Genomic DNA, 14165 nt, shown 5'->3' on the forward strand with positions numbered 1-14165 from the left:
CCCTCCGCCAGGAAAGCTTTGCTCTGATCCTTCCGTGAAGGTGTGCTGAGGTGTAAATGAGACAGGGTAAGAGGGTCAGATGAGCGACGGCATACTTGCTATGGTGGGGGAGGGATGGACACAAGATGAGGCTATTCCAAGGAGCCCTTCGAACCACAATGGTGGGGTTCCTGAACAGAATTTCCCATTTCACAGGGTGGACATGAGAGCTATTCAAACTATGGCTGTGCTTGAATTGAGTAGAACACGGCAAGCAGCAATTAAAATGTAAACAAGAAAAATGACCACATCCCTCTCTCTTTACTTGACCTGTAAATAGCTTATACAAACTACAGAGGTATCAAAAGGTATGACATATATACACAGCCAACTTAATATCAAAATATATTTTATTCTGGACCTCTTTCAGATCTGATTCAAATTACAGTTGTCAGAGCAACACAATGCAAAGGGAAACTGCAACAGAAAAAATGTGCCTAGAACGGGGCTTTAAGGACAAATCAATGTGATGTGGAACCAAAATACATCGTAAGTGTAATTAACATGGTCCAGGACAGTACAGAACATCTATATCAGTCTTCCTTAGACAATAATCATGAAAACCAAACAATAAAAGTTGCTTAACAAGTACAAAAAACTGTCATGGGCTGGTTTACACTTTTACAACAGTTGTAAGTTAACTGGGTAACTGAAGAAATGATGCCAGACATTTGAATCCAGTGCTATAGGTAGGCTCACAGAATTAGACCCAAAGGATTTGTAAATTCAAAATTAAACTATTACACCTAGAATGTCAAAGCCAGGAGAGGGAAAAAAAATACTTCTGTATTCAAAGATTATGGATCCACATACGGCAGACTGTTTTTTTTTTAAAAAAAATGCGAGATGGAAAGGAACACTGGACTAGATACAACATGCAGAATGTTTTCCTGAACTTATCCACAATTTCTAAAAAAAACCCATGAAATAACAGCTTACTACAAAAAAAGGCATGCCCTACATTATCACCCTGCTTCACACGGTAAACTTAAAGGCAGAAACAGAAAATTCTACATTTCTTCACGTTACTGATCTAAGATACATCTTTAAATCAACGGATGGGATAAAAAGAAACAACTCTAAAAATGCTTTTTTGTCTCTTGTCTACCTTCGACCAGATTCATGTATAAGATATTGATCTGGAATGTGAAACTTTCAGAGCTACCAATGGAGGAAGAGAGAGCGTCCATTACTTTAATCTTCTCAGACCCTCCTCTGGGCCCTTTATGACATATCAGGGTCTTCTGTGGATTTGCTGCTGTCCCCTCAATGTTGACTTTGCTGCCCTGCCACAATGTTGGCCCATCCAAAAGGGATTTTCCCAGAAACCATCAAAAGCGATCCATGTCCTTAAGTACCTAAGTGCCGTCAGCAACATGGTAGAAAAACTCCATGGAGCTTGTAGGAACAAACCATTTGAAGAAGAGGAACAATGTTCCCAACTGAGTAAATGGCACTCGTATTTTTCAAAAAATCTTTTCCGCTGAACTAAAGAAACCATTCAGAAATGAAAGCACAAATGAATTATTTGTAATATGGTGCTAAAACAGTTGGAAATATTACCCTTCTTGACCCTTATCATAACTGTTTATAACATCTATAACAAATTATTCTATCTCAACACATGGCTTGAAAGTTACTACTGATCATCCATTAAAACAGCTTCAGGAGCTCTTAAGGAGTGCTTTAAAAGTTCTATCGGCACAAATCCTGGTCCTTATTCTCTTTAAAGGCTAAAAGCAAGGAACCTATTTTTCACGGTATAGACGCTGGTTAGTCTTACATTCTGCATCTTATTTAATCCTACAGCAGACTTATTTCTCAGGCCTGGGAAATTATTCTGAAAAGTGACCTAACAGAAACCCAAGGATAAACGGTAGACCTCGCTCAATGATCTCTTCGAAAAAGGAGAGGAAATGACACCTGCAAACCCCTGCGTTAACTGTTCTTTGGCCAAGTCCAGCAATTACGGCCGGCCGAACTACACAGACCTGCTTTGGGCCAGGGCCAGGACATTAACGCCCATGCCAGAAGTCACGGTCTGGCCCGGTCGACAAGCGCTCCTCTGTCAAGTTTGGGTCGCTGTTCACAATACCCATGGGTCAGGTCAGGGTCCCCTCTCTGGTGGGGAGCAACTAGGGACTCTGGGTCTAGGGAAGCTGGGGGGAAGAGGGGTGCGGCTAATTCCGGAAGAGGTGAGAAACCACCTGGAGCGAATGCCAGACTTGCTACCCGAGCACGATACCACGGGCGGGTTTGGGGGTCTCTTCCAGAGGCCCTCAATGCCATCCCTGGAGATCCCCGTTGCTCCGCCGGGGGCAGGGAGCCAAAGAGACTCTGCCGGCGAGAGACCCAGGGATGTTGACTAGAATGAGGGGACTGGGGCTGATACAGGCATGTGGCCCCACTCCTCTTCCTCAATCCCCTCGGCCCCACAGAATAGCACGGCAGCTATTTTTGGTTGCCTGACCTACATGGATATGGAAAGTGAGAGATTCCTGCATGGTGTTTAAAAATGGATGGAAACATGACAGCTGCTCTTCCCCGATCCTATTATTTTAGTAACTAGCCAATTAAGCTCGATTTTTCTTCTCGGTTCTTTTGCTCCCAACACCAAAATAAGCGTAGTTTCTATTAAAGTGATATTTAAGGGCATGTGGGAGAGCAACCAGACTCTGTGCATCTTTAACTACAAGCCGTGGGAGGAAAAAAGAGAAAAAGCAAGACCCTCGTACACAGTACATTTCAAGCTGAGGACACTGCCTCTCACGAGCATATTTCCCACTGAAGACAAGAGGCAATCTGTACAGCTTTGTGGAGCAGCATTGTGGCAATCAGCAGGCAACGATGTAATTGAGAACAGCAGCAAAAATAAATAAGTAAATCAAATGTCCGGAAATGATACAGCCTACCATACAGACGTCTTAAATGTTCACCGCGAGACATGGGACCTCAGGGTAACAAAGCTTTGCGTTGATAACTGTGTCTTTGTCGTGGTGTATGGAAACGCACCTACAATTATGCTCAAGAAAAATCAGCCGAAGAGCAAAAAGGAAAAATGACAATACCATGAAAATGCAGCTGCCTATTTTGACAGCTATATTGCAGAATACCTTGACTATCTTTTTAATCAGCTGAAAAAACCAGTCATAACTATATGCAAATGAATAAATTGTCCATATCAAAATACAAAAGTACTATCAATAATCACCTCTGACTTTCAGATTTAAATTCAGTGCAATTGACAAATGCATCACTAAAGGAAAATGCAGCTTAAACGTATTCAAAACATTTGTGTCTATTCCTGGGAGCACGTTTTAAAATTATTGCACAGATTTTTTTATTTTTATTTTTTTAACAACAGAGGTCAGCAACAGACATGGACCTCCAGCAATAATAAAAGCAGGATTTCAAGTGCCAGATACTCAGCATATTAGGTTTCCTACATAACTCACAGGGTAATTGTTCTAAACATCTGAAATGTGTTCCAAAACCCTAAAAATAGCTGGCACAGAACCATCATGAATGACTGCCTTTCTGGATGAGAATAAAAAAATGCTGTGATTTCTAGTATCATATTCCCCCTAAAGAACAACTGGGGTATACAGAACAATGTATTGTGGAACTACGGTGTATTCTGTTTCCCACTGGCAAAAGCTCTCCTTACCTTAGCAAACCAAGACTTGCTTCAAGTCACGTTATTTTGTGAACATAGCAGAAATCAATGCCGAACGTCAAAGCTGCGTTATCTGGGTTAAATCAATCTATACTTGAATGAGTAACAATAAAGTAGATGAGATTTTTAGCAGTTAATAGCCACAAAATTAGTGATGGAAATAGTGTTATGGAATTGATAACTTTGTAAAGCTCTATAATATAAGCTGATCCTTATTTAAAACATTTGCGACAAAAATTTGACAATTATCCTTTTGGAAATGTACACATCTGGAATCGTATGTGAAACGTGAAGCAACCCTACACCTATCATAAACATGACCTCATGCTATCATTTACAAAGAAATTTCAGGATACTTTAGTCACATGAGGAGAAAAAAGTTTTCCCACTTATATTTCTTAAGAAAAATACTTGATATTGTAAACAGAGTAAAAGACACAATATAGTAGTGATTAATAAAAAAATAGCAGCTTACATCTATCCTATATGTGAAAAAAATGTAGTCACAAGATACAACAAACTGCAGGATTAGAGCAGCAGGGACATTAGTGCAAGTATTTTTTTTTTAATAAGCTGAAATACTGCTATTTTGAAATAAAATCAAAAAACAACACACCTTGAAGCAAGTCTTCTGTTTCAAACATTTCTTTTAAAACTAAGGAAGTACACATTTTGCCACCTAATGGCAGTGTTATCAAATATATGCCAAAGGTATTTTTAATTTGTATAAAGAAAAAGAAAAATTATATGAGATTTTTAATACTGGAATTTGGTTACATTATACATCTGAGCTCCTACTAATAATGATGGGCACCCCTGGTAGAAGCTGAACCTTTGTCCAGAAAGATTTTCATCTCTTTAAAAAACAAACAAAAAAACTATATTTTGCTCCTTTTCACAATAGTGCACAATTTAACCATAATTTCGCTATGGTTTCAAAGCAACAGGAGATGCTTTTTTTATGCATCTCCTGAAATTCCTTTATTTTTGTGCCCTTCTAGTCTTAAAGTTTGGCAGAAATATGTCCCAAATAAGAAACTACTGCATTTCAGCCACGTCACCAGAAAAACCATAGCATTATAACCTTTACTGATGTATTTCATAGATTAACATGACATCATGTTTCTGATTTAATTTCCAAATCACCCCTCCCCCCCAACACGCACCCCTTGAAATTGTGCTCTGGGAGCCACAGAATGTACCAAACATCACTCTACCTCTTCAAAATAATGCATTAAAATATTTTTAAAGAAATGTTTTTATGTCTAAAGGTGAAAAAATATAAACAAGAAACTGATTCACTCCCTTACTTCATGCATCCGTAAACTAACCAAAAACAATGTTTAAAAGCAAGGAACAAACTACTGCTGCAAGTTTATGTAAGTCCATTTTTTTCTGTACACGCAAACTGCTTAACTATTGAGGGAAGGGAAAAAAAAATATGATCCATTGTGACTACTGATTCACGGGGGGGGGGGGGGAAAGGCCGTCATTATGTATCCAAATTTGGTACATGTATGGTCTGCTTTCTAATGGTAGATTTCCTTTTCTCTTCTGTTTTTCATTCCAAAACTTCTAAATGCTATTTGGGGGCACAGCAGATTCCAGCACTTGGTGAACAGGATTCGCAAGCTGTGAGAAAATTCTGTCATCTTCTTCAGGGTGGAATTTTGTTTTCGTTATATACAGTGAATGTATATATTTCTTTTAGGTTTGGCTGTAGTGGACTGGCCATGGTTCAAGTGGGACTATAGCAGTACACGGGTCAGGGACAGTCATTTTGGCTATGTACACATTCATAGTCGGTCCATGGCTTCCAACTAGTAGCGCTATTTCCGTAGATCTAATACACAAACCTGTAACACATGGAAAAAAAAAGTTGCGGTTCATTTTGCTGAGCGTTTCAAAATTCATTACTGCAGAACTGATGTTATTTCTGAATCTGAGGAGGTCCTCGTCATTACATTTAAACCAGTTGTGGAAACACACGTTCAAGTGCAGATCAGAATCACTTAAAAAATACCATCTGAGTAGACTGGACAGAGGAGTGAGTGAGGATGGGTATTGTGAAGATGACACTAAAGGAACTCTGAAACCAGTCAGCCCATCATATTTATTGCGGGCTCACTATGGGCTGAGCACTGTACTAAATGCTTGGAAGAGTACAAATATAACAATATAACAGACACATTCCCCGCCCACAATGAGCTTACAGTCTAGAGGACAGACATGAATACCGAAATAACGTTTGAAGGCCTGGGAAAGAAGCAGCTAGCTTAAAATAATCAACCTGGTCGACCGGATTGTCAAGGTTATAAAAGAATATGGTTGGGCTATTTTAAGAAAGGCTCTTACTAAACAGCCATGCATACTTGAATGTTGGCCAGAGGGAGAAATTCTCCACTTTCAAGGCCACGAGAAATAGTCCTGAACTAGCTGCCCAAAGTTGGAAATGTAATACATTTGAAATTCTCCCCAGTGCTCATTCCTTCACACTTTTAGAGATGGAAACTTTTCAGGTTTAAACTAAGGTTATAGTCAGTTTCTTCACTGTGAAGAACAGATGAAGACCATTTTGTCATATGTTCTTTAGACAATAAATGATTTTGGCCTCCAGAAATGACTATCACCATATTTAGAGTATATTTAAAAGACTACATATATAATAATAACAAATATCGTATCTGTTAAGCGCTTACTATGTACCAAGCACTGTTCTAAGCGCTGGGTAGATACAAGGCAATCAGGTTGTCCCACGTGGGGCTCACAATCTCAACCCCTATTATACAGATGAGGTAACAGAGAAGTTAAGTGACTTGTCCAAGGTCACACAGCAGAAAAGTGACAGAGCCGGGATTAGAATCCTCGACCTCTGGTTCCCAAGTCCGTGTTCTTGCCACTAGGTCATGCTGCTTCCACAGCACTTTCCACCCAAACACTCTGGGACCTCTAGAATACTCCAGAATAAATACTCTAGAGCACCACTCTGGACCACTTGAGAAGCAGCGTGGCTCAGTGGAAAGAGCATGGGCTTTGGAGTCAGAGATCATGGGTTCGAATTCCCGCTCTGCCACTTGTCAGCTGTGTGACTTTGGGCAAGTCACTTCATTTCTCTGGGCCTCAGTCACCTCATCTGTAAAATGGGGATTAAGACTGTGAGCCCCACGTGGGACAACCTGATTTCCTTGTGTCTACCCCAGCGCTTAGAACAGTGCTCTGCACATAGTAAGCACTTAACAAATACCAATATCATCATCACCACTTTTGGTCCAGAAAGTAGCTAAGTCCCACTTTCAATACTGGGGTAGGCTCCAAGGGGCTTCTTTGGAGTTCACCTTAGGTCGGAAATGAAGCTCGACTGCTGCTACGACAGACTCCTTGGTTCATTTCTACATGGGGGGTAAGCCACCGGAGGAGTGGTGTCAAAAATCAGGGTATATGTCTTATAATAATAATTATGGCATTTGTTAAGCACTTACTATGCACCGGGCACTGTACTAAGCGCTGGGATGGATACCATCCAATTGGGCTGGACACCGCCTCCGTCCTACATGGGGCTCACAGTCTCGATTCCCGTTTTCCAGATGAGGGAACTGAGCCCCAGAGATGTAAAATGACTTGGCCAAGGTCTCACAGCAGACAAGCGGCATAGTCGGAATTAGAACCCACGACCTTCTGACTCCCAGGACTGTGCTCTACCTAATAAGCCATTGAGGCGTCTTTGGTACCATCTTTATTCCACAGATTCTTTATTTTGGAGGGACAGCCTTATGTACTTACTGAACCATCTGATGCACTTGCTCCAACTTTGTCTCCTGCTGCATTCCAGCACACCTCAAAAATTCCTCCTGTTCCCCTATAACTGTGAACTAGAGCACCCGTCTAGAAGAGAAGCAAAAAAACCAAAAAGCTGATGACTTCACTCATTCATTCAATCGTATTTAATTGAGCGCTTAATGTGTGCAGAACACTGTACTAATCGCTTGAAATGTACAATTTGGCAACCGATAGACAATCCCTACCCAACAACTGGCTCCCAGTCTAAAATAATAACGGTAGCATTAAGTGCTCACCATGTGCCAGGCACTGAGGAAAACACTGGGGTAGATACAATATCTTCAAATCAGAGAGGGTCCCTATCTCACTGTGGGATCACAATCCGAGGGGAGGGATAACAAGTATTCAATCCCTGTTTTAGAGATGAGAAAACCGAGGCACAGAGGACCTAAGTGACTTACCCAAACTCACACAGGAAGTGAGTGGCACAGCCAGAATTAGAAGCCCAGTTTCCTGACTCACGGCCCTTTACATTAAGCCACAAGGCCTCGTATGGTACATCAACAGTATCTTGTGAACATCTGCCTTGGGCAGGGCACTGCATTACACATTTTGGAGGGTACAAGAGAGTTAGAAGTAATGATCCCTGCGCTCAGCAAACTTACAGTCTAGCAGGAGGTTGATATCTAAATCAATCTCCTTAAATCAAGTGACATTATCACAGATTAATATACTGAGGTCAAAATTAGGGGTTCTCTAAACTCAGATCTGAGCCCTCCATTTTAAAGTGTTTGAATGAATGGGTAGCACACACAAAACAGCTGTAAAGAACAGGCAGTACTAAGCTATTTACTTGAAGTACATTTACTTAAAGTACATTATTCTTTCCCATACTCATGAAACAGCACATATCCAGTGCTTAGAACAGTGCTTGGCACATAGTAAGCACTTAACAAATACCACAATTATTATCTTTTGCAAGGCAGCCTGATTGGAAAGTACACTGTGGCACTGAGCCATCAACATTGATTGTGCTTGATTCTGCCCCCATATGAATAAGTAAACTCCATTTCCTTAGTGTAGGGGAGCGAAGTGCCCATCCCTGTCAGCACCCTAGAAATTGGACATGATGCCGTTAGTGACATGACCGGAGTGAAAAGGTCGTGGTGATTCTGTTCACAGTGCTGTAGCTGGAAGCTCTCCTTCAAACATCTCTTCTACGTGACCCATAAATGTGTGGAAGAACCTTGTGTCAAAGTGAGGAGTGATTTTCTCTTCTGAAGCTCCTGAATCAGAACAGTATTTACTGGGTGATAATAATGTTGGTATTTGTTAAGCGCTTACTACATGCAGAGCACTTTTCTAAGCGCTGGGGTAGACACAGGGGATTCAGGTTGTCCCACGTGGGGCTCACAGTCTTAATCCCCATTTTACAGATGAGGGAACTGAGGCACAGAGAAGTTAAGTGACTTGCCCACAGTCACACAGCTGACAAGTGGCAGAGTCGGGATTAGAACCCACGACCTCTGACTCCCAAGCCCGGGCTCTTTCCACTGAGCCACGCTGCTTCTCACGGTGCTTACTACGTGCACAGCACTTGAAACACTGTTTAATACAATGGTTCATTATTATTAAGTGCCACCGAGTAGTTTCCGATTCATAGCGGCTCCATGGATTTATTTTCTCCAGAAAGTCCTGTCCTCTGCCATAATCCACAAAATACAATGGTTAGTATTAGGTTAATAGTACAAAGTTTAGTTTTAAGCACCTACTGCAAAGACCAGAGGCTAACAGGAGAATGGCCCCCACTTAATGCTCACAATATTCAGACACAGCTTATTCTTAAAGTTCAGGAAGAGGTTCAAAGGAAATAAAAGTCAGTACACTTGCCCTTCAGGAACTGCCGGTTTATCAGACTAGGAAAGAATGCAAATCTCCAACCTTTAACTTTGAAAGTAAAAATAAAGATACCTAAGGGAATATTCATATTCTGAAAGACTAAGAAAAGAGAATAATAAGTACAATGGATATTTCAGTATATTAGGGACAAATTGAAAGCAAAATTATTCTCTTACTAAGAATTAAATAGGAATCTCTTAGTCAACAGTGCATGTTTAGCAGCCATGACGTGCAGGCAATTCATTGTCTATGAGGGGCCAGGAGTTCAACCAACTAATCGAAGAGTTGGGACATTAAGGAGATGCAAATTCCAAAGGGAGGCAAGCGACGCTACTTGAATATATATATCTGTATCTCTCTCCAGGGCCAACAGAAAGCACTTACGAACTTATTCACCCTGTCCTCAAATACTTATTTTGATACTGCTATAAATATTTTTCATGTGTGTCTCTCCCAGTATTCCTTGTGGGCAGGGAATGGGTCACTATTCTGAAAACTGCAAGCTCCTTGTGGGAAGAGATCGTGTCTACCAACTCTGTTGTACTCTCTCAAGGGCTTAGTAAAGTGCTGTGCATATAGTAAGCACTCAATAAATACCTCTGAATGATCGATTGTTTTTGTCCAGATTTTCCCTCTCTACTCTTTAACTTTTACTTCCGGTAACCCATTAGAGAACTCTCATCCATGATTTGAGACCCTCTTGAATATACTGGAAATTCTGACCTGCACAACTTCCCAGAGCAATGAACTCCATGTTTGCCACTTACTGTGTGAAGAAACCTCTACTCTGTGCATTTGACAACTACCACCTCTAAAGTCACTGTGTTTCCCTTACTCTACTATTGTGGGGTTTGGTGGACAATCGTGTGCTCCTCCTTTTCACATCTTTCACTTCTTACTTCGTGTTTCCCTACTGGAAAGGTCTTATCTTATTAGCCTAACAACACATGGAGGTTGCACCATCCCCTCCCAAATCATTTTATTTGCTTTATTTGTACATCGTTCAACTATTATGATCTAAGATGAAGCTATTAGAATGGTCCACAGTGTTCTACGTGTGGACACACCATGACTTAAGAGTGGCAAAACTATGTCTTTTTGCTTTCTATGACATTTCTGATGATACCTACCAATTATGTTGGTTTTTAGTTTACCACTGCACATTTGAATCAATGATTTGAAGAATAGATAACTTCAAGATCTCCTTACTAAGTAAGGAATAGGAATACGATTTTCATTTCAGGGTCAAACTTTTTCTTTCAATCAAACTTCCGACATGACAAAGTACAACAACCAAGAGATCTATGTATCAGGTCTGTATTTTAAAAGTAGATAAAAGTGCTTCAATTTTGCTTTTCGGCTTAAATCTCCAGAAAGATATTTTAGATGTAAAATACGAAAGAGTTAAACTAAGATGGGAAATCCATAAAGTATTGAATATTTACACTTATGCAAAAGGTATATGCATACCTGTGTATTCCAGATGTGCACACATTTGTCAAAAGAACCACTGGCCAAGTACCTGCCATCAGGACTGAAGGCTACACTGTACACAGGCTCTTGATGTTTTGTCAAAGTGTGGATGCAAATTCCTCGGTCTACATCCCATAACCGAACTGTAGAATCAAAGGATGCACTGCCGAGGGAAAAAATGGAAAACCAAAGTCAAAATGATTCGAATTGCATTCAGTTTTGTCTTCGGAAGTCTTTAGCAGCTAGTCCCTTGAAAAAAGATCTGAGCTTTGAAATCGATATGAAGCATTACCTTGCTAACATTAGGTTGGCATTTGGATTGTTTGTTCCTGGACCTGTTGGACTCCATTTGATGGTATAAATTTCTTTATTATGTGCTTGCAAATCATGGACACAACTGTCCTGTTTCATACTCCATATCTGTAGAAGAGGACAGAGAATAGTTATAACCACTTTCTTTGGATGGATCCCTGTGGATTGGGGTAAAGGCTGTGGAACGGCTGATATGGGATCACCCTGGATCACCTCTACGGTCCACCTCCTTTGCTTTTGTGCACAAGCCGCAGAGTGTTGTTGGCGGAAATCTAGTTATCAGGCCGATTTCGTCCACTTCAAGTTTATCCTTGAATGCTTTAACTCTGCCCTCTCGTGTGCCTGGCAAAACTATTTCTCCATCCCTACTGACACCCATGCCCATCGGCCTCGCCAGCTTTTCCAGACATTTAACTCCTTCCCCAGTCCCCATGCCTCCCCAATGCTTTGCTCCCAATGACCCGGCCACTTACTTCAACAAAACTGAAACTATCAGGAATAATCTCCTGAAAATCTTCCCTACCTCTCTCCAGTCCCTCCCCTCTCCTGCCCCTTTTTTAACTCTCCCATTTTTCCCAGCCCAACTCCTGAGGAAATAATAATGTTGGCATTTGTTAAGCGCTTACTATGTGCAGAGCACTGTTCTAAGCACCAGGGTAGATACAGGATGATCAGGTTGTCCCATGTGAGTCTCACAGTTAATCCCCATTTTACAGATGAAGGAACTGAGGCACAGAGAAGTTAAGTGACTTGCCCGCAGTCACACAGCTGACAAGTGGCAGAGCAGAATTCGAACCCATGAGCTTCGAGTCCCAAGCCTGGGCTCTTTCCACTGAGCCACACTGCCTCCTGCCTTCTCTCAAAATCCACCCCCTCCACCTGTGCATATGACCTCATTCCTTTGCAACTCATCAAAACACTTGCCCCTTTTTACTGCTCCTAACTGCCATCTTCAACTGTCATTCTCCAATAGCTTCTTAACCACTGCTTTTAAACATGCCCATATCTCCCCTATCCTAAAAAAACCCCTCCCTTGACCCCATGGCTCCCTCCCTCTCTCCATCTCCCGCCTATCATTCCTCTCTAAAATCCTTGAGTGAGCTCTCTACACCCGCTGCCTCAAGTTCCTCTCCTCCAATTATCTCCCTGACCTGCTCCAACCTGACTTTCATCCCCTTCGCTCCATAGAAACCACCTTCTCAAAAGTCACCAGTGATCTCCTCCTTGCCAAATCCAACAGCCTCTATTCCATCCTAATCCTTCTCTACCTCTCAGCTGTCTTAGACATTGTCGACCACTCCCCTTCTCCTGGATATATTATCCAGCCTCGGCTTTGCTGCCAATATTCTCTCCTGGTTCTTCTTCTATCTCTCTGGCTGCTCATTCTCAGTCTTTTTCGTGGGACCCTCTTCTGCCTCCCATCCCCCTTCTGTGGGTGTCCCTCAAGATTCGGTTCTGGGTTCCCTTCTTTTCTCCATCTACATCCACTCCTTTGGAAAACTCATTTACTCACACGGCTTCACCTATCTCCTCTATACTGATGACAACCAAATCTATACTTCCAGCAATGGTCTCTCTCCCTCTCTGCAGATTCGCAATTCCTCTGCCTTCAAGACATCTCTACTCGAATCTCCTCCCGTCACCTAAAACTTAACATGGCTAAAATTGAACCTATCTTCCCACCCAAACTGTGTACCCCCCACTCACTTTCCCATCACTGTTGATGGCACCACCAGCCCTCCTGTTTCACAAGCCCGTAACCTTGGTATTTATCCTTGACTCCTCTCTCATTCCACCCACATACTCAGGCCATCACTAAATCCTTTCAGTCTACCTTCACAACATCGCCAAAAGCTGCCCCTTCCTCTCCGCCCAATCTGCTACCATATTAATGCAAACACTTATCCTTTCCTGCCTTGATTATTGTATCAGCCTCTTTGCTGACCTTCCTGCTTCCAGTTCATACTTCGTTCTGCTCCCAAATCATTTTCCTTCAAAAATGTTCAGACCATGTACCCCCACTCCTCAAGGGAACTTCAGTGGTTGCCCATCCACATCCACATCAAATGAAAACTCTTAACCACTGGCTTTAAAGCATTTAATCACCATGCTCACTCCTACCTCACCTTGCTACTCTCCTAATACAACCCAGACTTCACATTCCACTCCTTTAATGTTAACCTTCTCACTGTACCTCAATCTCATCTATCTCGCCACCGACCTCTCAACCACGTCCTTCCTCTGGCCTGGAATGCCCTCCTCCTCATATCAGACACATAATTGCTCTCCCCAACTTCAAATCCTGATTGAAGAAACAACTCCTCCAAGAAGCCTTCCCTGACTAAGCCCTCCTCTCCTCTCCCTTCTGTGCCGCTCTTACTCAGGGAAGCTGTGTGGCTTATTGGAAAGAGCATGGGCTTGGGAGTCAGAGGACTTGGGTTCTAATCCTGGCTTCACCACTTGTCTGCTGTATGACCTTGGCAAGCCGCTTAACTTCTCTGTGCCTCAGTTACCTCATCTGTAAAATGGGGACTAAAACTGTGTGCTCCACGTGGGACAACCTGATAACCCTGTAACTATCCCAGTGCTCAGAACAATGCTCAGCACATAGAAAGCGCTTAATAATAATAATAATAATACTCGCTCCCTCATTCATCCTCCCTCCTCTCCCCACAGCACATATTGGTATATATCTGTAATTTATCTATTTATTTATATTAATGTCTGTCTCCCCCAGACTGTGAGCTTATTGTGAGTAGGAATGTGTGCATTGGTTGTTTACTGTACTTTGTTTACTGTACTCTTCCAAGCGTTTAGTACAATGCTTTGCAAACAATAAACACTCAATAAATATGACTGAATGAATGGATCTGGGATCACTGACCGTAACCACTACCACAACTGAGCAGGATGGGAACTGTGTCCTATCTAGCTACTCTATCCTTTGCCCACATGCTAATTCTGGGAAAAGAAAGAGAGCTAAACTTGT

At 41.8% G+C, this 14165-nt stretch overlaps 1 protein-coding gene across 7 annotated transcripts in view; it reads right to left on the minus strand.

Moving 5' to 3' along the window:
• Positions 1 to 371: 371 nt before the first annotated feature.
• The window catches only part of TBL1XR1 (TBL1X receptor 1), a 200647-nt gene continuing 186853 nt past the window's right edge, over positions 372 to 14165 (minus strand). For all 7 annotated transcript variants that reach the window (XM_039913135.1, XM_039913141.1, XM_029059500.2 and 4 more), the window contains 4 exons: positions 11157 to 11284; positions 10862 to 11027; positions 7496 to 7597; positions 372 to 5571 (listed from right to left, as the gene is read on the minus strand). In XM_039913135.1, coding sequence (XP_039769069.1) covers positions 5545 to 5571; positions 7496 to 7597; positions 10862 to 11027; positions 11157 to 11284 — 423 coding nt within the window. In that variant the 3' untranslated portion in view covers positions 372 to 5544. The remainder of the gene's footprint in view (positions 5572 to 7495; positions 7598 to 10861; positions 11028 to 11156; positions 11285 to 14165) is intronic.

Source organism: Ornithorhynchus anatinus, chromosome 1 (genome assembly GCF_004115215.2).
Source record: "Ornithorhynchus anatinus isolate Pmale09 chromosome 1, mOrnAna1.pri.v4, whole genome shotgun sequence".
NCBI classification, from domain to species: Eukaryota; Metazoa; Chordata; class Mammalia; order Monotremata; family Ornithorhynchidae; genus Ornithorhynchus; species Ornithorhynchus anatinus.